Source organism: Salarias fasciatus, chromosome 4 (assembly GCF_902148845.1).
Source record: "Salarias fasciatus chromosome 4, fSalaFa1.1, whole genome shotgun sequence".
Classification (NCBI taxonomy): Eukaryota; Metazoa; Chordata; class Actinopteri; order Blenniiformes; family Blenniidae; genus Salarias; species Salarias fasciatus.
This window is the reverse complement of record NC_043748.1, coordinates 11,602,390-11,629,383: the sequence shown is the minus strand read 5'-3', so window position 1 is coordinate 11,629,383 and position 26,994 is coordinate 11,602,390. Positions and strand designations below refer to the sequence as shown.

Sequence of the window (26,994 nt, the reverse complement as noted above, 5' to 3'; positions counted from 1 at the left end):
ATCTACTGAAGCTGCTAACCGGTGGTCTTCTGCAAATGTGACAGAATTGTGATTGATTGGTGGACTAAAGGTGGTTAAAGCATTCACAGATATTGATATATAGATTCATGGTCTTAACAGGAGTTGTTGGGATTGGTTTTCATGACTCTTGAGTGAAATGATATGATACAGATGTGGGATGTCTAGAATTTCATATTTGAACGTCGGGAAGTTAATATGTTTATTGTTTTAGTGAAAGCAGCAAACTGGCTGGACAGGTGTAGCAAAAAGGCCCTGAAGTGTCTCACCTGAGTCCGGATCGGAGAAAGGCATTCTGGGAAGTGTCGGTGCTGATCTGCCCTCCAATATCTCACTATTAAGTATCTGCTGCCGATCAGGAGGGAACCACTAAATCAAGCCAAGCAGCTTCGTCTGTGACTCCTCTTGGCTCGCTCTCTGGTCTCACCCGCTCAGTTTGACTCCGTGTGCATTCCCATCCACACACACACACACACACACACACATAAACACACAGCGAGAGCAGGGAAAACAACAAAAGAATGCACAAAGTTTCCATGAAAACAAAGGAAAACACTGAAGAAGATTTAACCTGCTTTTCTCATGTGTATGATGCATAATTCAGGAGCTAAATGCTGCAACTGTGTAAGAATAACAACACAAGTCGAGCCGTAAAGATGCTCACACACTCTTCACGCCAGAGCTGGGATTCAGTATTCATCAGCGCATTTATTTCTTTTCCCTCGTCCCACAGCCGTCTTCGGACTGAATTACCGCGACCTTGTGAAATCCTAAATGGAAACACCGCTCCGGCTCATCTGGGCGCCGCAGGTCAGCGCCGGGCTAATGGAGGAGCGGCCCTCGGGGGGGAACGGTGCCGTCTGCACACCGACGGCAAGAAAATGACAAATAAACCGAGGAGACGCGTTCAACTGAGCAGCCACAAACACGGGTGAAATGAACGTGGGCGAGAGGATGGCGCTGGACTCAGGCCAGAGTCCCAGCATTAGTCTTGGGTTGGAATGTTTAGTTTTTATTTATTCTTGAATGGATCAAGACAATCGGCGAAGTTGGAGAAAAATCAATGTGAACAAATCTATAAAAAAGGCTGCGAAAGGTGATGATTTCTAACAAGAAGTTATCTGGGCCTTATCTCAATGTTCCTTCTTATCTTTGCTAGTTGTTTAATTTTTTTATTTAATTTTCTATTTTAGCCATTTTAGCTGATTTAACAGTTTTCTTTAACACTTGATTCACCCTCGAAGCCATACCATCTTCATGAAATGGTGATTTACAGAAGGAAAAGGTGCTTTCTTTTCTATCAAGGTCATTCTTCTTTCTTATAAACGACAAAGGACTTGATTAGTCATGAATGTGAGGCCTTGAGAAATTAATAACTGCTGTATTCTGTTGGTCATCCACTCCCCATATTACAGCCTCTCATTATTCCCCTTTAAAATAAGCAGCGTCAGTCACACACACATCCATTTTTTTCCTCTTTTATTCAGTGATAAATAATTTCCTATGATCATAGGCTTTATGTGTAGACATCCGATCAAGGCAAGAGACAAATTAGAGGGCACACACGTTGCCACCATTAGAAAATAATAGCAGAAAAACAAAAAAAAAAAAACAAAACAATGAGGTAAGAAGTTCTCTTTTTTTTTTTTATACATTTGTGGTGCTTCTATGTCTGTTACCTATACCGTTGAATGCACAGTGCTTCCTAACACAGAAAATCCTGCCTTTTGTGTGTCTGTACATTATTAAACAAAAAAACAGGTCATGGCACAATACTGAACCAACCGGGGGGCGGGGGGGGGGGGGGGGGGGGGGGGGGGGGGGCTGCAGCAAGACACGTCACCGGGCCGAGAACGAGAAGAGCCGAGCAGAAAACAGAAGTACGAAACGCTGAGACACGGCGGCCGTGAGCCCCACACACACACACACACACACACACACACAACTTCATAGATGAGTGTGCAAAACGAGGAGCACATAATCCAGAATGGTGTGTTCAGGTCAGGTCGGATGTAGAGGTGTGAGTCAGGCAGAGCCGAACACACACACACAGACATAATAAACAACGCCCCCCCATCATGTTAATGACTGTAAAGGTCCACAGGCGATAAAAACTATCTGGCTCCTCACTAACTAGTTTAGAGGCTTCCAATTGGAAATCTCGGAGGTCCAGAAATGCAGCCAGCAGCTGCTGTTATAGCTTAGCTCTAAATCTAACTGCATCACGTCTCCGCTGAACTGAAAATTGTTTCAACGCTGCAATCAATTGATGACGGTTTTACCGCACACCTATTTCTTGAAAAGGTGAAAAAAAAAATCCCGATGGGAAAGGGCGTCCGCTCGGCCGCCTCGCTTCTCCCGCACGATTCGCCCCGGCGAATCTCTGCAAACCTTGAAAGGCTCATTATGCAGAGATCAGGGCTCGCAGGGCGCCGCTGCACCGCCTCCAGGAACGCTTGTTCTTCACACTGGAGTCAACACTGGATGCATTCAGGGCTGTTTTTGTATTTTTTGCTGCATAACAAATTCTGGAGCTCTTCACGCTGTCGTTACACGACGGATCAGTAGAATCACATCACAACAGTCTGATTCTTTCGCTCAGACGTCTACAATTATCCTGCCTTTTGACCTCTGTTTTTATCGATATCTTAAATGTAAAAACCATGACAGAGTTGGTTGATCCTTAAGATAAATACCTTCATTGGCCTTTCTGCAGAGGGGAGAGTTAAGAAAAATGTACTTAAAACAGAAAACTTGATGCTTGACCAAGAGGTAAAAGTCAAAATGAGGTGTGTGAATATTTTAAAGCCCTGTATTTAATGTCCGAACAAAGCTATTGAGCCATGATCACTAAGAATGTCTGTAATACTGTTGAGCCTCGGCTTTTTAGCTCTGTAAAAATATTTAAATAGGCATCGGAAACTGGAAGCTCCAAAAGAAAATCCAACACTGTGCATCACTAATAAATATGTAACTTTACTCAAAACTTTCAAAACCTCAGGAATTCTGGTAAAAGAGCAGAAGACAGATTCATGTTGATGTGTTGAAATAGTACAGATTAATATAATCATTTGTTGCAGCAGATGTATGTACACTTCAGTGTGTGTGTGTGTGTGTGTGTGTGTGTGTTTGTGTGTGTTACATTCACAGCCCTTGCGAGCAGCACACAGAGGCACAGCCACATATTCATGGACCTGACCTGCAGTCCCAGTGCCTTCAAATCAAGATCAAAAGAAAAGGAAGAAGAAGAAGAAGAAATAAAAACACTCCTGGCTCGTTTAATTCCTGTGTAGCATTAAAGGAGAATACCACCATTTTTCAGCTTGTTTGTTTTTTTTACACTGTGAAATGTAAAACTGTTAATGTAAAACATATGTGACCACCTTAACCTGCTGAAAGTGATTTACGTCCTTGAAATGACTTCGAACTGGTTCCTCTGTGTGTGGCTGTGCTAAATGGATGTTGGGGTTTTACTACAAACGCAGGAAGTGTGCGCAAGTCCAGGTGGCTATTCTCTAACGTCACTAACGTCACAGTCTGTTAGTTAATGGTAAAGGATGTGAAACACCTGCTGTCCACACGCACGACTGTTCCTCTGCTGTGTGTGTGAATAATGTAACGCAAAGGGTTTGAACTGAGTGGCATTCTCCTTTATGGTGCGTGACGTCCTGCTCCGCTGCTGGGGGTGGTCTGACAGCCCCACCCTGACCCCCACCCCCCTGCAGCTACCTGCTCCGGAGCCGGTCGAAGACGAAGAGGAAGAGGAAGCACACCTGTATCCTTCTCCGATCCACAGCATCCCCATGTGTGGGCCCAGACAGCTGCCATCACAGCTGCTCTCTCTCACACACACACACACACACACACACACACACACACACACACACACACACACACACACACACACACACACACACACAGACACAGACACACACACACACCTGGGGCCGTGTGACGTGACTGGCGGGAATCAATCCTGCTCTAAAGCCAAGCTGGCAAAAAAACAAAAAAAACAAACAAAAAAGAAGCACAAATCCCCCAAATTTCCCTTTAAGGGTAACAACACTCAAACTACTTCATTGGGAAGTTGATGGAGAAAAGAACACAAACCGCACAACAGAAAGGCTGGAACTGAAAATAGCCCAGAGAAGCCAAAAATAGCGACAGGAGCGGCGGTGACGAAGCAGATGTGTGCCGAGCGCGGCGCGGTGTGGCGCGGCGGGGCGGACGGCTGGGAATCGAGTCGAGGGGCGGCTGCAGTGGTCCTCCAGAAATGCGCGCCGGCGCTGCGGCCGCGGTTGCCATGACAGCGGCACACTGAGCACCCTTTCCAACGGAACAACAACAGAGAGAGACGGCCATGTTTTAAATGAACAGTGGCAGGGCACCGCGGCGGCCCGGGCCGCCCTCCGTCACACTCCTCCTCCCCTCTGCGCCCACGCTGCCCCTCAAAGTGTTTTGCTCGTTTGTTCTTTTCGTCTTTTAGTAGTTTTAGGTACTCCGCGCTGCTGCTGCTGCTGCTGCTGCTGCTGCTGCTGCTGCTGCTGCGGTCCTTTGACGCAGAAGCAGAGGCTTCCCCGTTTCGGGCTCCGGGCCAGAGTTTGTCGTTTTCCATTTTCAGTCATTGTGTGTTCTTTTTGTTTGTTCTTTTGTAAAATCCCACAAGACTCTCAGAGCCTCCCGAGTCGGTCCGGAGGCGAGCGCCGCGGAGCCCTCAGCCCGGGAGGCAGACCTTCCCTGCGAACAGCAGTCCCACTATGGTGAAGAAGATGGAGAGGACGAAGAGCACGTATGAGGAGCCCACCACCGTGTTGTTGGGCAGTTTGTACGGCTGGCCCCCCACCTCGTTGATATAGAAGCCTATTGGGAAGATGAGCGCCGCCATGCAGAACAGGATCACTGAGGGGGGAGAAACAAGGAAATGTTAGTTTACCCCACGGTTCCCGACACACCTCCATCACACGTGTAAAAAAAAAAAAAAAAAAAGGTGGAGTTATGAAAAACAGAAGAAAGAGTCAGAAGTCTTTGTTCAGATTCAGAAAATTAAACACAACGGCGTCAGTTTGAGCAGGAGGTCCAGATAGAGCTCGGGTTCATTAGCGAGATACAATGGTGTCTTTGAAACGGCTCTGAAGGAACAATTGCGGCAAACAGACGGCTGGTGTTCGACGCCACGCCGCCAGATGAAATGTGGAGGCAATAAATGGCATTTATGTAACTTCCCCCATTTCAATATTTGTCAGAGATTACGTATTCTTTCAGAAAATTAGCAGCTAAGTAGAAGGTCTGACTGTCTCTGTCGAATCGAAATCCAAACGTGCACATTCTGTTCAAATAACAATGAATTCCTCACTTTTTCTTTGTTTTTTTTGATAGTCAAGTCAAATCCTGAAGCATATTTTCATTAGTCAGTCTATTTTTTTTTTTCTTATTTTACAGTCATTGCACATTCTGAAATAATGATGGACGCCTTTGGAAAGTTGCTAAGTTTCTGGGTGACTGACACTCCCTGCTGCTGCTGCTGCTGCTGATAAATGAGCAGCTCGTAGCAAATGACGCTAAAACGTGCGCCGGGCCCCCGGCAGAGGATCTGGGTTTGTCATTCAGCACCAGGAAGCGCGCGCAATTAGTCGGCGAAACAATTAAGCACCCGCCCCTTCGCTAGTCGGCAACATAAATATTCATCTGTTAAACCATTTAGTTATTTAATTCCAGAATAAAGCGGCTTAGCCGTCAGGCGGCAGCCAGCCACTAATATGGGCTCCGGGAGACACTGAGCTGCCGAGCTGAAAAGGAGGATCGGCGGCGTCTTCATCACGGAAATGGAAACGGGGGGAAGATTTCAGCTGTGTGGTGGGGGGAAAACACTGGCATCCACAACCACGTTCAACTCAAGCACTGACCTAAACTAACCAGTCGACAAAGGTTAGCAACACGGTTGCGACTGGCTCACGATGCTCTCTTAACGAGGCGTCTGCAGCTTCAGGTTTGATCCTGTAATACATCAAACTGAACGACTGAAACTCTATAGTGTGCTATTTCTGGCGCGATCAGACCGTTTCCAGCACAGCGCCCTGGTGAATTACATCTTCATCACACAAATTTAAAGCACAGCTGGATAAAAATAAGGGCGAGTAAACCATAAATGTGATACACACACACACATACACACTCTCTCCCCCTCTGTAGATGTTTGTTGACCGTAAGTGTGCACCTCAGCAGCTAAAACCTTATAAAATATTGACTGACGTTTCCCCTGCACGCTGTGGCAGATTCAGTCCTGGTTATTAGGAATGTGCTACAACACCTGCATTTATAATTAATTAGTTTGATGTTCTCACTGAAATCCGCAGCTACGCTCGCCACGCAGCTACTTCTGTATTTACAGATTTAAAAGGCAATATTTCAAACGTGCACTACAAGGAAGCGTTCTGCCACAGGTTTGTTTGCTTTCCGTTTTCCCACATATTGCCTGCAGACTTCATCTCAGCTTTGAAGTCAATGTAAAGTTTGTGTGAATTATTTGTGGGCGAAATTTAATCACCATTATAGGTTCTATCCTTGAGCTTAAAATTAATTTAATGCATTTCTCACCTTAAAAAAACAACAACAAAAAAAAAAATTGCAGCATAACGTTGGGGGCGCTCTCCTCCTCACATCCCTAACGAGCTCTTGGAGCCACCTCGGGCTGATTAACGCACGACGTTTCTCTCAAAGGTTAAGAGAGCAAATCAGCCGTCACATTTCAGGCTTTGTAAACAGGCACAGCGCCGTTTCGAGGAAAAACCGTTTCAGACGCGAAAAGGAAAAAGGAAGCCGTGGATGACGATGCCACCAGCACGCAGGTGTTGTTGTGGTGTATAGAAAGCTGTCACTCGAGGTTACATGAGAGGCACGACTCAACCGTTATGTCACCACACACACACACATATAATGTCTCACTCACACATTCGGTCTGCCGTGTCCAAGAGAAACAGGATTTTTTTGGTGACTGAAACTGAATCTGGACCAACAACAGGAATCAGCCACAAATCAAGCATTTAAAAAAAAACCCCACTAAACCACTGAGGTGCAGAAATCTACATTTGAAGCTCGCTGGTGACTGAACTGTCAGTGGGTGTGAATGGGTTAGTGATCGTTTGTCTCTCCGCAGGGTGCATCCTGCCTTCGATTGGATTCAGTCCTGCTCGACCACATGTTCAATTAAGTGATAAAGGAAACAGACCAATGCTACAAAACACGTTTCAGTGACTCTTCGGAAGCTGGAAGCCGCAGATGACCGTCTTATTGTCTTCTGAAGTGACCAGAATGTGACGGTCAGTACTCAGTAATTAAAAGAGGTCCTTCTTGAAGCTCCGGCACGATGAAAAAAAGTAAAATAAAAAAAACTCCCGTAGAGCCAGATGTGATTGCGTTTTCATTCCACACATTCTTTCTTGTTAAACCTCCCACCTAAATCCCCCACAATGCAATTTGGCCGTCAAAGGTTCAGGTCAAGATTCATATGTGCTTTTCCACCAGCACCTACTGCGCTAATTGTTTCAGCATTTTTCAAATGTCAGACGTATTCACACAAAACCCACTTATTACTGTGGCGTCTTTCAGATCGCTGCTCGACACACTGCTGCTGTTTGAGCCATCTCCTGTGATCTGACACTGGCTCCGCGAGGCTCTCATGGATTTCACGTAATGTGTTCGCTCTCTGTGTAGTTCCTGCTGACTTCATGCGTGAAGCCGGCGGATCGGCGGGTTCTTAAATCGGCAACAGGCCCAGCGGGATCAATTAGCTGGACGTGTCAGCCGCATGCTGGGAGTCGCTCCATACGTAACGTCCCCCCTCCACAGCGGAGCGTGAGCCGCGATGATCCGGCGTGTTAGCGGACCGCAGCACAGGTCTGTGATGAAGTCGTCATCTGTCCGGTCAGGAGGCGGCGGCTGCGGCTGCGATTGAACAATAAGAGCTGGTGGATGACGTTAATTTCTTCTGTTTTCCTTTGAAGACGCGCTAAGTGCAGCTCGAGGTCCAGCAGGGTCCATTTATGTAACACGCAGTGACTTCAGAATAAAAATGCGTAAATTAAAAAAAAGCAGCTGATGTATTAAAAGAAAGTGTCATCAGTGGCTTTTGGGAGCAAGATTTTTTTTACACTTACAGTCTTGTACAAACTTATCTTGTATTTTTGTTATTTGAAAGAAAACATTTGTCCATAAGAACCTTCAAAACGTGGCGTGCAGTCGAGAGCCAAAGGCTTTTACGCTAATCTGGCCTTCAATGTATGAGTGCTGCAGCACTTAAAGACAACAGCGGCGTTTGTCCTTGACATACGGAAGCTTCTCATGGTTCTTTGTCAATTTCATTATCAGAGACATACCACAGAGCCTCATCTAAAACCAGACACACTGGCAGCATTAGAGTGTTTGTCATTGGGAGCATCATGGAGTCTGCAGTAATCCCTTTTCTAAATTCGTACTTGAAGCCCTATTTTAGCCAGTCTCATCACGTCTCATGTACAATCATGATGGCTAAAAAGATGCACATCAGATGCAAAAAAAAAAAAAAAAAAAAAAAGATCTTTTTTTTCCATGGGCAATGCTGCACGTGCAATAGAAAAGCACTTCCTTCCTCGAGACATAAACTTGCTAAATAATTGACTTGTTAAGCATAATTCACGGCGTGCATGCATAATTAGGAAATAGCTAGGTTGGCCTATATTATGCATGTTGTGATCCACATTTTGTTCCAAACCCTCAGATACGACAGTATTTTCACAGCCGAAAGCGCGTTTCTTTGAGGCTGTCCGTATTACAGCATAAAATCTATTCAATTAGCTGTGTGAACACAACAGTGTTTGCAGAGTTTCACCTGTCGGACAGTAAGCAAAGGCCCACAAATCCTCCTGATCTTGCTGTGTCATGCTCGTCTCTAATCCCACCTCCTTTATTTGATGCTGTTGGACTTTTTAAAAAAACGTGTTCATCTGCTGCGCTGCCTGTCTTCACACTGAAAAGGCAAAACCTGTGTGGATTATTTCCTTACGTCCTCAGTCTATGTGTGACATCAGGATTTAAATATCATTAGAATTCAGCGCCTCATTCATTACATGACACACACCACATCATAATTAAGCACATGTCATCTAAAAATCATTACTGCCTTGCTCATCTGTCTGCAGTATTACCCACAGTATCTAAAAAAAAAACACACACACAGAATAGCTGAGATCAGTGGTGCAGCTGCTTGATTTACTTCAAACCAGGGGTATCGTTGCACCGGTTGTTCCTGTCAGGTTGCTCAGAAAGAGCTGTATAGAAGGAGACACGCAGCACGTTGAGAAAGCCTCCCTGAACGAGCGCCGCGCTGACTCGCCTCCAGTCTGTCAGCCAGCACAAATGAGCGCTGTGCGCTCAGCCCGCATCCCAGGGCAGACACAAGTTAATATTTATGTCTGTCATCTTGGCTGCTCATTACTCTGGCCATGTGTTCGTCCTGGAGTACGGCGGCGGCGACGACTGTAAAAAAAAAAAAAAAAAAAAAAAGATGTGGTGAAAGGTAAGCTAAAAGGCAGCCAGAAGTACAAGGCTCAGCATTACACCTGTGAGCTTCGCCGCCGACTTAATTGAAGTGCACTTCACAGTCCAGCGGTTCCTTTAAGTGCCTAAACTGATGACATACGGAGCTTCGCTCACCTGCTGCGGCTGAAACCGCTGCTGAAGCTGCAGCCACTCAGACTGATCAGAAAATGGTGACTGCCACGGGGATCTGCAGTTACCTTTATACTTATATGACAGAATCGAAACATGCAAGTCGAGTTGACAGAGAGTCACTGCAGCAAACAGTGCCGAGACGGTTTAACAAGGCAGCCGGAGGAAGATGGATCTTTTTTATAATGCTGTATTGAAACCAGCCAATTCAACCTGCCCCATTCCCAACAAGACCGTCTAATAAAGCTGTTTAATCCGTAGCGGAACTGATAACAAGAACCGAGGAAGAAATGCAATCCTCTGTAACATGGGGTCGATAAAACTGACAAAATTATGAGGCTCTTCCACCAGAAAGCAGAATATTTCAGTGTGCCAGTCGCCACATTTTAAGACTTTGTTAGAAAAAAAACAAACAGATCGGAGACAAAAACCAACACCTGTCAACAAGTCAAAATTTTCAAGAAAAAAATTCTGATTTTTTTTTCTTGAAAATTTTGACTTGTTGGCAGGTGTTGGCTTTTCTTGGAGGAGTGTGATGTGAACAGTTAGCACATTTATTTGTTTTGGGGGATTTATTAAGCCAAAAGAAAACTGCCTTCTTCAAATTTCCAGACATCGTCAAGGTCAATAAAGCCGTTCTGTGAAACGGCATGGTGATGATGAAATGAGAATTAGCAGCTACACCCGCCTCTGCAGTGATCTCTTTACACAAAATACCTTGTAGATTCTTCTGAAAACTACTTTACAAAAAGGTATGATGTTGTGTTTTTTATACTAATGATAAATAATAATTTGAATAGTCAATACGAAGAAAATTTGATTACTGTTATAAATTATTTCATTATAAATCAGATATTCAGTCCTCTGAGTGGGTGTCTCCCCCTGCAGTGACTCCAGTGGCCACCAGGGGGCCTGAAAACCAAATCATGAGGTCCCTGGGTTTTTTTGTTAATCATTTAAGAGCTAATCCTACATCAAACAATACATTTGATAAGATAAATTTCAGAAGAAGGAACTGCCACATTCTGTCATTCCTTCCTAGTTTTTTTGGTTATTTTAAACATGACTGACTCTGGACAAACAGCAACCAAGAATTCAACTAATCAGTCATCCAGAACACGTCAGCTGTACCAGTAACTCCCACAAAATACAAGGAGATGATGGATTGAACAGAAATATGTAAATATTCAGATGTGTCTGCAAATCAAGCTCATTTTAGCATTAAAATTATGCTTTAATCGTCTAAAAAAACAATGCACAGGATGTTGTGTTTCCTTGCATACCTGAGAGAATATGACAACGTTTTTAAAGGATTTTAATAGCAGAATCAATAGTCCTTTACTTTGTGATGGGAAAAAAGGCTTTCTGTTCAGAAGGGTTGTTTTAAAATATAACGTACTACGCAGCTGCTCAAGCTGAACTTAATACTCAAGAAAGGAAAGGGCATTTGGGTAAATTATATTAAAATCACCATTTTGTAATTTCATTACTTACCACAGCGTGTATCAGTACAGTTCATGCGTTGTTGCTTGTATTTATGATGACTCCACCCCTGCAGATGACCTGCTGGTGTGTGGGTGTACACAGACACACAGAGGCCAGCCTATGCCGGCCATACAAAGCTGTCCATTCAAGCACTTGAAGGCCTGCAGCCAGTTACACTACAGACGGCCCACCTCACCTGTTCACCCCGAGTGAACCCCCACCCAAACCCCCGTCTCCTTTCTGAACTGCGCTGTGTTCCCTCCCTCCTCTTTCCATCTGAGTCTTTATGTTGGCACGTGTCTCTCACTTTCTGACGGCACCAGCTGTTGACCTCTGCAAACGCAATTATTCACTCAGTTCACCTTATTTACTCCCGTCTGGTCTCACACAAACACACACCACTGATTGGTGGAAAGGTGATGGCCTTTCATATCTAACATTCAGCAACATAAAACTTTCCTTTTGGGAACCATTTCCTGACTTGGGCCAGGCCTGGGAAATTTCTTCCTGCAGGGCGACATGAACAACTAGAACTGCTGTGGAGGGAAGATCCATCAGCTGATCTCAATTCTGCTGATATTATCATATCTCTTTACAAAAAGAGCGGTATGGTGGTAAGTCCTTATGTCTATTGAGGAAGGGAGAACTCTTCTTTGAAAATGTAAAACATTTTTGTGCTCTAAAAGCAAAGGGTTGGTAGCAAATGGATTTATTTGTTATTTTTTGCTGGCCAGAGACATCCAGACCCTGTGTTATCCATGACTCTTCTGGAGCAGCTGTTCATAAACCTTTTTCTCCTGAAGTCCCTGCATTTTGATTGTAAGTAAAACTACGAACCTCCCTTTTGACCTCTGATTTCCAAAAATATAACAGAGAGCCCTGGTGCAGGCACAAACAACCACCGTCACAACATACAAAGGAAGTAGCTTTCAAAATAAACAGCGTCCCGGGTCTGCTCTCGATTCTAGGAAATGTCTCATGACAGTTTTCAATCAGAAATCTAATTCTACCTTTAGAGTTAGATGAGGATCGGCCTGTGACGTCTACGAATGGGGATACTAAATTAAAAAAACGTTCCTCTCTTTGACAACACAACATATTTCAGCCAAAATAAAGTCCTGAAATACATCAGATCTTTTCACCCCTCAAAGCCTGATTTTCTCATTTATTTCCTCGGCGATAATCATCAGCCTCCGAGCATTCAATGTAGTAAAAGAGAGAATTAATAATATACCTTTTGTCTAATATGACCGGCAGAAGCTTAACAACGGGACAGGGGTGACAACTGCTCACAGTTGCCATGGGAACCCGCTTTCTTTCTTTCCAGTGTGATCGTTAACCACCGACTCCACTGGGTTCAATTTAGCTTGTGACACAAATTGGCGCTGGCCGGACAGGCCGTTTGTGGTGGGTGTGCGGCTCTCTGAAAAGCGGTGATTCATCAAGTATTTGCAAGTGATTAGTATTGCTAAAAAAAAAAAAAAAAACTGCAAACGCTTCATTCAGCAAGGCGGGCAAAATTAGAAAGAGCCCAGGTAATTTGCGCACATCCACAGGTTAGTTGTTGTCATTTAAAAAAAAAAAAATAGATGTGGCTTTTCACGTAATAAAACATCACCTGGACAAGTGTGCGTGGGGCCGTCTCTTGCCTCCAACAACTGACCAATCAAGCGCCACCCTCCCACGCAGCCTTACGAAACCAGTCCAGTCACAGAGCACGAGATGGACGCCGAGTTATCATCGAGTGTTGGAAATGCATCTATACAGAAATCCTATCTGAGAGGGAGAGGAAAAAAAAAAAAAAAAAGAGCTGCGGTGTTCAAGGCAAACGGGGAGATAAAGCACTAGAGAAACGCTGTGGCACATAAGCCACCCACTCGGGGAGCAGACAAGCTGCATTACTCAATAAATCAGCTTAAGGGAGCGAGAGGAGTTGTCAAGTATGAACAAAAAAAAAAAAAAAAAAAAAAAGAAGAAGAATGTGCGAACACAACCAAAACACACACAAAGGAACTGGCGTCTTTCTCAGAAACAAACACACTGATGTCCCGCAGCTGCTTCTGATGTTCCACAAGACGGCTACAAATGCAAATGAGGCGAGGAGCAGGGCTGGACTGAAAGCGTCACCTCTTTTCATATTAAAGCTTCCTTCCTGTCACAGACGAGGCATAAATATATGATGTGGCAAAGGTGATTTTCAAGAGGTTACACCGCGACAGATGCAAGGAGACAAGACAAGACTGAGAGAAACCTCGGAGGGAATATGCACCGACAGAAAGTGTAGTGAGCTAAGCGGTTTCATTCAGCGCGGGAGTTGTTGTCGTGTTCGCTTACTGCCGGTGAAGGCGATCCAGCGGGCGTATTTGGTGGCTTCCCGGCGCCAGTGCGAGGCCACCAGCAGTCCGCAGGTGACTGTGAGGGAGATGATGCCCATGATGATGAAGAAGAGCGTTGTGACCCACTCCGGCGGCAGCCGCGGCGGGATGCAGGTCCGGTCCCGCCCGTGGATGGTCTGACACTGTCGGACCAGACCGACCGTAAGGGCACCTGCACACACACAAGAAACGCTGATTACTTATTTGAGAAGTGCTGAAATGCACTAAATACAGGTATTGCCAGGGTTTCTATGACCTGAGCATATTCAAAGCACATTTTTATAACAGTTATTTCACAGCAGCCTAAGAGATTGTGGGATGATGCTACAAAATTAGGCTTTAGATCCAAATGGAATCTAATGACTCCTCTTGAATCTCTAAGATAAACTCTGAATGTTTTCTGTGCGGAAAACTCGCGTGAAAAAAATGGATTATGCAGATATTGAAGTACCACTGAAAATGCTTCTCATTTTGGGTAATTACGAGACATGACACAGTTTCTGTCTGAATCACCTGCTCAGCGACGGAGTGCCTGCTCTGGGGCAATAATAACAAGCCACTGCACAAAGCTCCAAAACCAGTGATTGAGACTCTTTAAAGGCAGCACATCGAAAACACCTGACACACGGCTACTCAGTGAAATTCATTCTAAATTGGAGTAAAACTGAAGAAAATAAAGATTATTAGGTTAAATACAATGTCACAAGTTACACTGAGGGTATTTAAACAGGGATATTTCACTGGGTGCTGCTTTTTGGACTCAAAGGATGGAAAACAAATCAGACATCACCTCACCTTAAACCAAAACACAGGTAAACCATGTCTTACTTCATCTGCTCCTAAAAATTGCATATCTAGTGATCGTGTTTGAACATTTGTTAATATCATCATGCAGGATTACAAAAGGCCGAGACTTGAAAATGTTTTAGTTAGTTAGACACTCTAGAGTTGGTTTTTATGTGCAGCAATGCTCATCTTCACATTCTCTAGGATATCTGGTAATTTCTTGAGATAAAACTGTGTTGGACTCTTGACCTGGCCGCCATATTCATGAGCACGAACCCCGTCGAGCATCTGTGGAATGCTTGATTGTCAATAAATTCACCAGCTGTGAGCAATTTACCTGGAGGAGCAGGACATTTCTCAGAAATAAACAATTCTGTCACACCCATGGAGTAATGTATTTCCAGAAGTGAACAATGAACCTGTGAGGCAGCGATGTGTGCTGAGGGATCAGCTACTGTATCCGAATGACACTAATGTCATCATTATCTAAGCAAAACAATAGAAATGCATTATATAACATCGTTTTATATATACAAAAAATAAGTCCTTGAGTATAGATGTTCCTCTAAAATGCTGTGGCTATTTTGGCTATCTACTCCACAATGCATTTCTGCAGCAGAGAGGAAACACTTTCATGTGAGGCAGCAACAAAAATCCACCTACATGTGTTCTCAACACAGAGGCCAGTGACTGAGTGCCAGATCTGAAACCCAGAATTCACAGACTCAGCATCGCTGACAGTGATGCCTGAACAGGAACACAGTGAGAAACCAGAAGTGAGACCCAGAAAGACAGAGTTCGGGCCTCTTCTCAAAAGTAAGCAGCGAAGTGGGGACAAACTAGTTTCAGTAACAACGGCTGGGTCTGCAGAGGGAAGCAGTGAGTGAAGCAATAGTGGGAGGAAAGATAAAGAAGATAACCTGCTTTAAAATGTCACCGCTTGAGTGATGGCAGTGAGCTGAAGGTTTACTGTTTCTTGCTGGTGGGCCAAATTATGCCAATAGCTATTTGTTTTTTGTGCTTCCACCCTCAGAAGAGGCTGAAGACGAAATCAATCTTGCCAATTACTGAATGTATCCCACGCAGGTGTGACACATACCAGAGACGAGCAGTTTGTAGGAAGCCGCCGAGGCGCTGGACAAATCTGCAGCTGCTTCGTCTCTGAGTATAATGTACATCCCAGTCTTCCACGCTCAGCTAAACCCACCACATCTAATAAACTGCCCTCTCCGTCTTCTGAGTGATGTGTCTGAGATCCTGGAGAGAGCGAGAGCACATCTGCTATTGAAAACATGACGGGCCTTAATGTTCCACTGTGCCCATTCATCTTTGATCAGACAGGGAGACAAATGGATTCGGGAGTGAATCTCTAGCAGAGTGTGAAGGCCGGTACTCAGAGCGGGAGCGTGCTCCAGTGGCACAGCCGCTACGGGGACGAGCCATTCAATTAGAGCACTTCCTCAAGGGGACTTTCTACCTGAGTAAGCAGAACAGCGTCACATTCCTCTGGCAGTGAAAGGGAGGCAATCAGTGAGAGGCTGCGAGGGGTAGGAAGCGCCTGTTTGAAGATCAAGAGGAGGAGGAGGGAGTTCACCGGTACGTGTGCATGATGTGAAGTGACTTTTAAGAAGACAGAGAAGCTGTCAAAACTCAGGCATTGATACATTCACTGAGAAAACTACAATAACCATGGGTTTCCACCGGTTTCCTCCTTATACTCATCGTAGCAAACCCTCGGCCCGAGTGCCGCGCTGTGTGGCTGCCGAGCGATGGATCAAATCGGGAAAGGAATTTCCTCAATGCTGTATGACTAAAAAAATAAAAACTTTCACATCTCAGCCAACTCTGGTAGAGGTGATCTCAGATCTGAGCACAAACAGGACAGGAGGGTAAATTTCACACTAGAATATCTGTTATATCTTAAAATCTTTTTTTTTCCCCAGAGCGCTGTGCAGTGTCTGAGCTCTTTTCCTCATGTCACCATGACGCGTGAAGCCGAAACATCACTCAAACCAGAGAACAGCTTAAATTGTTTGACACAACGATTTCGTCGAATGATGTTGGATCACTATTACCAGTTGACTGAAGTAGAAAACTATCAAGTCCCAGAAGATATGGACTGAGACTCATGACACTCAGGAGGCTGCCATTGTTGTTATTGTCCCTCTGCTTGCTCATACGTAGAAGAACTATTTACTCCAGCTGTGGTTCGCATCCGCAGTAGCAGAGTTACAAAAAAAAAAAAACCTGTTTTCTCTTGAGTGTGTTTCCCAAAAGTTGTGTTTTCAGTTATTCCAAGCACTGCTGTCACATAAATGACACATCCAAACAACGCAAGTTTTCTGTTTTCACTTGAAAACTTTGTTTTAACGGGATCGAAATAGAAGTGTGGTCAACCCCTTGTGAACAGACTTGGAAGTCATTGTAAAGAATTTGTCTTGTGAACTATAAACACTAACAAGTAAGTCGTGGTTTGCATGCAGAATGAGCAATTCAAGAATAAATCCTGTTGGGAAAAGGCATCCCCCAGACCTGTTTTTTTGTTTTTAGCCTCCTTGGGAGGCCAGCCAAACACCATCAAACCCACTGCTGAAGTATCCGACGACAATGTGAATCAAACACAAATGTCTCCTAGAGAAGTGGCAAGCAGAGAACCAAGCAAGTCTGTGTTGGCGACACGATAAAAGTTCAACAGTGGCTCGGCAGGTGGGCAGACAAAAACATGAGGCAAGTACGTCAGCCTGATTTTCAAAAGGTCAAGTGTTTCTTGGGCCGTCTGGCACCCAGTTCTAACAACATGCCTGTTATCGCCTTTTGTGTGCAATGAATATTTGAGGCTGAAGGCTTGAATCCAAACAGAGCAGAAGCCCCCGTTAGAGAGCAGCCTTCCTGTTGGTCCTGCGGGTGTGGTGGGTTTGTGCAGGCTGTCCAGAGGAAATCCTGTCCCCTTTATAACACCCAAAGAAAGCACTGCTTTTACAGTAACAGCCAAACACACACTCAGCCCTTCTGAGCCCACAAACAATACTGGTAGCTGAAAAGAAATGCCTTGGGGAGTCTGCACGGGGAGTCTGTGCATGTTGTTATATATGGAAACGTTGAACTCAGGGTTTCATGCTTTGGCTGTTACGTGCATGAAAAGCTACCATTTGAGATCATCTATTGAAAAGAAAAAAATACAGTAAGTGCAGCATAAATGCCATGAAGCACATGGGAAAAACAACCAGGATGTTGTTACCTTATCGTTCCCCTTATTGCTATGGCAATCTGGTTCTCACTGAGCAGAACACTTATGCAATAGCAGTGAAAAGAGAAAAAAATCTGGAGGTCATGGCTCGTGACAAAACTGGCTCTTTCAACAGCCTGCTTCAAAATTGAGCCTAATATCACCGTGCAACTCCGAGCAAATTACAGAATACAGAAAGAATGAGGTGGAGAAATCCAAGCTGGTGCTGAGAACACGAGAACATTAGACAAAAGTTTGAGAGCTGCAGTTACACCGGTTTACGACCACTTCCCCTGGATCCTCTGGTCTCCTGCTGTTTCACAAGCTCTCGGTGGAATTCCTGTGTTACAGCAGGCAGGCACGCTAGGCTACAGGGACACAGGTAAACAACACATTGTGGAGGCTCGCTCATGATGGAGGTAAATTTTATTCTGGTCTTATTCTGGTATTGTGTTGATTGTACAGTTTTACTAAGCAGAAATAGAAAGAGTATGACGAGACACCGAACTGCAGCAGCTTTTCATCTCTCAGATTTCATTTAGGTGTGTCTCGAATCCGTCAAAAACACATCATAAAGGGGGGGCTGCAGTGTCTCCACTCTCCACAAAGGAAAACTGCACAGCCACATTGACGCAAATGTCCTAGCGGAGGTCACAGTGACTTCGGCTGCCACACTGCACAGGTCCAAAGATCTGAGCTTCCCCTGTGTGCACAGTCGGGGTGAGGAAGTACCACACTGTGTGTGAAAAGTGAATGGAGAAGTGGCGAGCACAGCGGCGGCCGTACTAAAAGCACAAAGCCGGTTCTCAATAACTTTTGTGTCACTGGGGACTATGGAGGACTGCTAGGTGTGTCACACAGGACTCTACAGAAGCCTTTTTTCCCTGCAGGACGCCAATAACCAACCGGAGGGAAAGGCAAACTGTGAATGCACCACATACAGTATCCATTTTTGTTGGCTTTGTGGAGGCGTGTGCTGGAGGGAGTGCTTTCCTGTTGGCTGCATTAAATGTTTTGTTGCACCCTGCTTGTTTTCAATTTTATTCGAGACTGAATTTGATAGTTGCTATTTGAACGTGTTCCTACTTTCTTTCTATAAACTGCTGACTTGAGGTCAATATGGTTTTTGTTTCAGTAGAAACTAAGGTGCACTATGAAAGCAACAAAAGGATTAAACTAATTCTGTTGATCATTTATTACTGACTAAAAACGCTTACATAGTTTTCAGAACAATCAATATTATAGATGCAATAACAAAATGTCAAAAACATGGGAGTGGATTACTAGCTGTTGAGTAAAGCTAAAAGACTCAGAAAGCTACAAATCAGTTGGTGCTAATAAAAAGGAGAGATGCTGAAAACAAAAGACTTTGTCTGCTGGTTCAAATCACAGAACATTTCTGCTGGCTGATCACATCTGTGGGGTCGGTAAAACAGGCGAACTGAAAGCTACGCAAAACCAAACCAACCCAACCTGCATCCAAACAGAGAACAATGTTTTTTTGTTGTGTGTGTGTGTGTGTGTCTATGTGTGCATAACCATTGCCTTTGGCAAACTAGAAACAAGAACAATTATAACAATATAGTTAGTTTGCAGAAAATCGCCCACATGGGTCCCCCTGTCTTCCATTTATGAAAAATAATGGGGCGAATCTCCATTTGGAGTCCGCGCTCACTTTAACGCCTGCTACGCCCCGTTACCCAGCAGTCAGCCCTGCACTCCCGATGATCAGAAATACTCCTCTCACCATGTCTCGGTCCAAATGAGAGGAAATGAGCGCCGTGTCTGCACATCCTCGGCGTGATGATGGCGTCATTAGTGGAGCACAGGGGGTGCTGATGTTTGTAAGCTCTGAAGGGATGAGTCAAACAGGCCTCTGAGCTGTGGTGGGCGGCAAGTAGGCAAAGCTAAGGCAGCCAACAGCTGCTTCTGCTGCTGGAGGCTTTTACAGTGCTCACTTACTTTGCTGGGGCACCGGAGCGCAGCTGTCTAGAGCCTAAACTCGCATACAGAACGGGAAGGATGGGATCCAAACACCAACATCTGAAAACAAGCCTTACCCACCTGTGAGCCAAAGCAGTGCCCTGATCTAAAATAAAACCAAGCTGCACACATATCTGCAGTTAAAATTCACCTGTGAATTCTTGCAGGATGGACAATGAAACCCAGACCAATTCTAGAGAAAATCAAAACGTAGCAAACGCTGCTGTTGAGAAATAGAACAACAGCTTGACTTCACATGTGTCAGATATTGCTTGCATGAGCATCTCTTCAAATGTCAGAGTACAATTGGCTGCAGTTACATTGACCCCGAGTGATCCCATTAAATGCATCATGTAAACACTTCAGTCTCACCAGATCGGCTTGAACTGATTGAAATTATGATCAGATTGGAGAAAGTGGTCCGTTTGTGATCCGATCGGAGTGTAAACAACACATTAGGCTGCTTTCCCCTGTGGAGGCTTTGTGCACGTATCTGTTACATAACATCACCAAGCGAAGCTTCACACAGTGTTGAAGGAAAAAAGAAGGTGGCAAAGCAGAGCTGATCGGGATAGGATTGACAGGATTAATTGACGGTTTCACCATTTCAGCAGAAATCCATGAAAAAAACAGAAATTAAACTGTTTTAGTTAAAAAAGTTAATTTTCAATACTAGTGAGAACAATGTGATTAAGCACATCAATCACATCATATTCTTGGCGCACATACACCTGCACAGTGATCTGGTCATTTTATCCTGTTTACATGGACACTGAATAATCTTAAAGACACAATCCAGGAGGATAAGACACAAAACGCTGCTGCAGACACTGGGTATCACAGTGTTTTCTTCTATCAACATTTATAAGCCAAAAAATTTTTCTTCCTAAAGCTGTTGAACATTGTCATGCCTCTTACTTCTGTGCCTGTGATTTCTGTCCTTGCCCATCAGAGCCACAGTTCTGGCTCAAACCTGCTGGCTGTGCAGCCTTGGGTGATAATGTCCGGGCCCAGTCTCAGTCACTCTGTATCAGTGTCACTGTGTGCCCTTGTGCTTTGAAAAGGGATAGCTAAAATAAGAGAATCTAATAGTCTTCCATCCCATCTATTTTAGGTCATGTCAGATTCAGACTATGACTAGAGTAACACTTCCTGAGCACCGCTCATTATGCTCTGCCATTTCAACAAAGCCTTTTCAGGAGTTATGCAGTTGTTTGCGATTGTGTGTGCGTGCTGAAATACAAGCGTTAAAGAGCCAGATTTACTTGCAGAGTGCACTGAAACCAAGCATTCTGAAGCTTTTCTGCTGAGGTTTTAGAGCATTATCAAAACTCTCAGCAGCATATTGGAGCTCATGAGGACCAAGTGGAAAATAAATTTGTCTTGTTTATTATTACACAAGTGATACTGAATAGCAGTCACTTTGGGGCAATAAACATCTTCCGCTCTAAGAAAGAGCGTCTGTAGCAGAGAGATTATTTACAATCACTGACGGTAAGATGATACAATCAAGAAGATGAAAATGCTAAATGCATTTTGTCAGGTCTTTAGAAGCTGCTTACTTGTAAAGAGGCTCGACTATCATCTGCAGTCTTTTATTTCACTTCCATTCAGCAGCTCACAGAGTGCGATAAAACACTCTCAAAGTAATCAAAGGATAGTGCTGTGTTAGAAAGGGAAGTGTCGGCACGCTCCAATGACAAGAGCACTTGTCCCAAATAGAGTTTGTGAAATAGCTACCTTTACATTTTGATAGCTGAATTATCAAGGGAAAAAAAAAAATCTCCACCAGTTTTTGAAACAGCAGCTTATAAAAGCCCGTCTGAATCTGGAGATGATTTAGTGTGTAAACAAAACATTTCAAAGGTTATTGAGGCTGGAGAGAAAGACATCCACTGTGGTGACGGCCGATCGCTGGCAGAGCAGCTGAGAGTCACAGCTTCTGTCTGACGCCGCTACAGCAATGGCTCTGACTTCAAGCTCAGCACGGGAAATCGGTTTCATCTCTTATTCCTCGAGCATTTCACACCGGAGAGACGGCAGTGTGACTGAATCACAATGTGTGGCGTGGGGCATCAGTGGTGCCAGTTCTCCTACCTGCCGTCATTATGTGTTTGAAATCTAGCTACAATCGGCGACATTTTCAAGACATCGCTTGGTTTTAGAAGCTAACGGTTGATTGTTTTTTTCCCCTTCCTTTCTTTCTTTTCTTACCAAGTGACAAATAAACAGGCATCAAAATAAAAGATGGCAAACTAAAAAGGTAAAAGTCCCAAATGCCTTCAGCAAAACTTGGCTTTTTTGCCTATGCAAAGCCAATATCTAAATGCTCGCAGTACAAAAGTGTCCTGCTGAGGTTCAACAACAGCACAGAGGCCTTGGATGAAATAACAACAAAATCGGGGGTGAAAGGTCGAGTGATTACAAATACTTATTGTGGACAGTGATCAGGGGAGTTAATTTCATAGCAAGTCTGCAGAAACTGACGGACATTATTACAGAACAAACAATAACAGAAAGTGTGGCTTGAATGACGTTTAGCTGAATGTTTTAAGTTGTTAATAGGGATGTCCCAATCAAGTTTTTTTGCCCCCGAGTCATTTCATTTTGAACCAATACCGAATCCCAATCCGATCAGACATGCTCGTGCTACTAGCTTCACACTGCTTCCATGTTGACTGCCGCTGTAACCAATAGCGTCACAGTAAGGAAGTGATGTCATGACGCATGTATTTCCCCTTCTCTGTGGAGGAGAGAGGACCCGCTCTGAGCCACCGCGGAACTCCAGATCTGATTAAAAAAGTAATGAAAATAACTCTCCATATATCCAAGTCCGGATCGGGAGGTAACGTCCGATTACGATTGAGTCCGCAAACACGAGATCGAGCCAGATTTCCTATCACATGATCGGATCGGGACATCCCTAGTTAATATTTAAATCAGCAATGTGACACGCAAGTATTGAAATGATCAGAAGACAGAGCGATGAAGCTCCCACAAGGAAGAGGGAAACTACTGAATAAACACCCTAATATAGATCATTAGGAGGCATGATTTAACACTACAGCGTCAACGACGAGACAAGGTCAGCAGCTGATACTGAAAACAGTCAACTTTAAACCCATGTAAGTGGCACTGCTTACTTCAGGGAAATCAGCATGTCTGTTTTTTTGAAATTTTAGAAGACATGCTTTAGTAACTCTTCGAAAGACTTTCAAAACGCACTCAGAATAATACAATCAAAGGTCACAACACAGACGAAAGTTACCCCTTACTCAGCATTTGTGAAGAACTGCATAAACAGACAGGCCTACTTGGAGTAAACAGATATAACCCCACCGATTAGAAGAAAGAGTAAACACTGTTACAGCAGTGCTTCATTTACATTGTAAACAACAAGCACAACTTGACTGCATGGTTTACACGTACAACTAGTGGAACCAGCATTACGCCACATTTCAAGCACTTGAAATTGAAAGTGCACATCATGTTGACTTTCTAGTTTCTTTACAGCATCAAAGGGACAACACCGAGAATTGGTTTGAAAATATAGAAGTATCTGTGAATGTTTTACACTGACCGTGTTCATTCATTTATCTGCAAGTCAAAATTTGCAGGAGACCAAACTGTCCCTCCTGACCAAAGACAGCCTGTATTTTAAACTGACATCAGCTTCCTACCTATTCCAAAAATGCACAGTTCTAAAAAGAAATGCTGGAGAAAGAGGGTGGAAAGGAAGTCACATGTCCCTGGACAATCACCTACCCACACGTCAAACCATCAAACACACAGATGGCAATCATCAAAGCGAAAAGGTCAAACCTGGATTGGAAAGCGAGAAGAGTGACAGTGAGGTAGAAGACTGTCACTGCACAGCATCCGCTTTAATAACGACACACACATACATCAGAACGCTGCAGTCTAAATATAGCAAAGGTTAAACTCTCAGTACACGCAGGTACAGGAGCGAGGATCTCGCCGCGGTTGTCTCATAACTGCTCTGCAGTGTTCTAAGTTTAGATGAGCCTAACTGGAGATGAGACCCATGGAGCAACGTGAACAAATGGAAAGCATTGTTGACAATGTCCTCATTTCATCTGCATCCTCTTATTACTTTTTGTTCAGATGATTTCCCCCCCTCCTCATTGAGCTAACACGGTCTGGATGTGTCCTGGTGGATGATGAACCCTCCCTGACCCACTTACTAAGCTGTCATTCCTGCAGAGGGAACAAAGACTAGCAGCTGTCTGTCAACAGCCTGACGCAAATAAAACAGAGGATCCCAGAGCACATGCTACTGTGGAGTGACACCAGGGAGGTCTTAAATAAACACCTGCTTTGATTTGTTTTGGGCTTGCTGATTAGCCTGATCACACTGAGGTGACTTCAAATGTCAAGTTGCCCTTACTAGACGATGCTGCAACAGAAGCCCTCATCAATTTGACTTCAGGAGAAAAAAACATTGCAATTAAGGACAGTTTTCACTAACAGCCATCAACAGATTTCTATTAAGTCATTATTTACTAATCTAAGAACTGCCAAAAAAACAAATCTGATTTTCTCACATTGCATTGTTTTGTATAATCAATGACATTTTTTTAAAGGGAAACTACTGAAAACTCTCACATATATGTGTTTGTTGATAGACAAATCCTATGGAAATCCCAGGAAATATAACAGACTGTGTCCCTTTTCCTAATGATTAGGAAGTTTTAATGGAAAGACTGAAAATTACTGAAAACATACACACTTACAAACCCTTTCAAGTTGATGAATAGAGCTTAAAATTGTTTGACAGTTTTTTGTTTTGCTTTTTTTACCAGCGGTGCAATTAGCATAATCAACATAATAACACACAAACAACACTGCAGTGGAAGACAAAAGATGCTGCTGCAGATGAAAGCCTGCACTCAGAGGGCATTTCTTTGTTGAGAAAATTATCTGATGGGAAGTGGAGAGAGAAAGAGAAGAAGAAGAAGAAGAAAAGACAGCCATGAAGCACAGAAGACTTCTGTTCGGTTTACCTGCTGATTCACCAGTGTTGATCCAGTCTGGGTTGGCGATGCTGGCTATTGCAAAGATATCTGCTGCCAGAAACAGGCACCCTGAAATGATCGTCAGTTTATCCATATCGCCAGCCGATGAAGCGCTGAATGATGTGGGAGGAGGGAGGGAGGGAGGGAGGATGGATGGATGGATGGGTGGAGGAGAACGAGGAGGAGGAGGGGGGAAGAAGCGGCGGTCGCAGTCCAAATGTGACCCCGGGCTGGGAGAGACTCTGGGTGGGCTGTTATCAGTCTAACCTCGCCCCCTTCAGCAGCAGCAGCCCGCCGCTGTGGTTCTGCTGGGCATTCTGCAGCAACGTTAGCTCCTTCGCGTCGAGCCTCCAAGCTACAAAGGGCTCAAGTACGGCGCACAAAAGCATCACATCTCAAACGCCCGCTGTGAGTCCAGTCACATCAAACAAAAGCCGAGTCGGCGCGGAGGCCCCCGGGCGGCGTGTGTTGTCTTTCCGATCGGTTGAACGGCGGCAGCGGCAGCAGCGGCAGCCGCCGCAGCAGCATCGGGTACAGCTGCGGCTAGCAGACGGCTAGCTTAGCTACTTCCCAGATTCGGGCTCGGTGCGCCGAGCTGCGGCCCAGAGGCTGCTCGACGGCCGACACCGCGACTGCGCTACCATGGTACACCACACACCGGGGCTGGAAGGCGGGTCCCGCTCGCTTCGTGATGTCCCGCGTTCGACAGAGGCGTTTACCCGTCGGGAAAACGAGAAGCCATCACCCTCTGCCGCTGCTGCGAACCCGTTCTCCGTCTCCGCTGGAATAATAGCATCTGGTACTTCCAGTCCGTTAGCCAGCCAGCCTCCTCTCCTCCGGCTCCCGGACCCCGGACCCGGACCCCGGTGGGACTGTGGCGCGGCTGGAAGCGCGGCTCACTGCAGCCTCGACGGCGGCGTGCTGGGTCCCGGTGCGGACGGTAAAAACGGTCACGGTATTGTTATGCTTTCCACCCGTATGCCCACCGCTAGCTCTGCCTCCCCTCCTGCCAAATGACATCAGGCGGACCGGACACCCCCACGCAGCGTCACACACACACAAACACACACACGCACACACACACGGCTCTGTCTTCACGGACAGGAGGGGAGACTTTCGCTCTCTTCTCGCGATACTCTGGAAATCGGGGGTCCTGTTGTCCTGAGTCGAACTGGGGGTCCCTGATGGGAGCCACGGACCAGGACCAGGACCGGGCCCCGGAGAGCCGGGGGCCTCTGCGGTTATCTCAGCAGATACAGAAAAAAAAAATAGAAAGAAAAATATTCAAATGTGCAGAACAGCCGTGAAAAGACGAAAAACAACAGTGAGACACAAAAGAGGCTGAAAAATAATTCATCTAGAAACAATTACAATGAATTCAGACGTTAAAACGGGGACATACAAAAGCTTTAATGCCATTTAAAGCTTTAATGTCGTATTTAAATTAAAAAAAGAGGAAGAAAATGGAATGGAAATGTCCATAGAATATAAAAAAAATATATTAAAATTACAAAATCACATGTGACATGGAGTGGCCAAAGCTATATGCTAACTTTAAGAAAAAGATGCCAAAGGTATCAATATGATGTATATGAATGGGCAACTGACATACAAAACTGGATAGATGAGACCAAAAGCATGTGAAATTAATAAACACATGGCAAATTTAAAAGCACTCACCACAAAACCAATTAAAATAAGTGTACCTAAAATACCCTGAAATTGAAGCAAAAATGCATAGAATATTTAAAAAAAAAAAAAAGAACTGCGTGACAACACAAAACAACAGAGGTGTAAAACAAACAAAAAAGACAATGTTAAAAAACAAACAAACAAAAAAAAAAAAAACGAAAGAGGACCGCCTGGGTCTTGAGGGCCTCTCTGGCCTGATTCTGGTCTTCTCAGAGGTCATATTTGCATGATCAGGCGGATCTTTAACCACTCTGCACTCTTCATATTCTGCATGTGGACTCAGTCACTGTGTTGTCTTGTGGGTTATTAGACGAATGGCTGACTGTATTAGGTCTCTCCTGCTGCTCTGGTTTCTAATTTGATATTTGTATCCTCAGGTTGCATGTCTCAGATAATTACCAGCTATGTTTCATTAAAAAAAATCTACAGGATGTTCTCTGTTGTATCTTTTTACAGGTGTAGTAACCGGTTGACTGGTGTGTTGGTTCCGACTGAAGGATCGTTGCTGTATCTTTTCACATTCTTTCTTCTCTCCACTCTGTTTTTTCTCTCTTCCTGTCCTCTTGTCAGGTCCAGCAATATCATGTACCAGTCTTCAAACTAAATAAGATAAAGTAAAAAAAAAAAAAAAAAAAATCATATTATCAAGAGAAGCCTTACACATATAAGCTCCTCTTGGAAGAACAAATCT

At 44.5% G+C, this 26,994-nt stretch overlaps 1 protein-coding gene across 1 annotated transcript; it reads right to left on the bottom strand.

Annotated features, from left to right (window-relative positions):
* Positions 1-1,480: 1,480 nt before the first annotated feature.
* LOC115386733 (uncharacterized protein C16orf52 homolog B) lies at positions 1,481-25,673 on the bottom strand. Its single transcript, XM_030089170.1, has 3 exons — positions 24,600-25,673; positions 13,540-13,752; positions 1,481-4,917 (listed from the first exon to the last, which is right to left on the bottom strand). Exons 1-3 carry the CDS (start codon positions 24,703-24,705, stop codon positions 4,733-4,735), a joined length of 504 nt encoding a protein of 167 aa, XP_029945030.1. The 5' UTR covers positions 24,706-25,673; the 3' UTR covers positions 1,481-4,732.
* Between the last annotated feature and the right edge of the window lie 1,321 nt (positions 25,674-26,994).

What these genes read in the sequence shown, in the direction of transcription:
- LOC115386733 (XM_030089170.1), bottom strand. Translation starts at nt 24,705, where the DNA reads ATGGATAAACTGACGATCATTTCAGGGTGCCTGTTTCTGGCAGCAGAT. An exon ending in CAACACTGGTGAATCAGCAG is followed by an intron (nt 13,753 to 24,599) that starts GTAAACCGAACA and finishes GTGTGTGTGCAG; the next exon opens with GTGCCCTTACGGTCGGTCTG. An exon ending in CTGGATCGCCTTCACCGGCA is followed by an intron (nt 4,918 to 13,539) that starts GTAAGCGAACAC and finishes CTCCCCCCTCAG; the next exon opens with TGATCCTGTTCTGCATGGCG.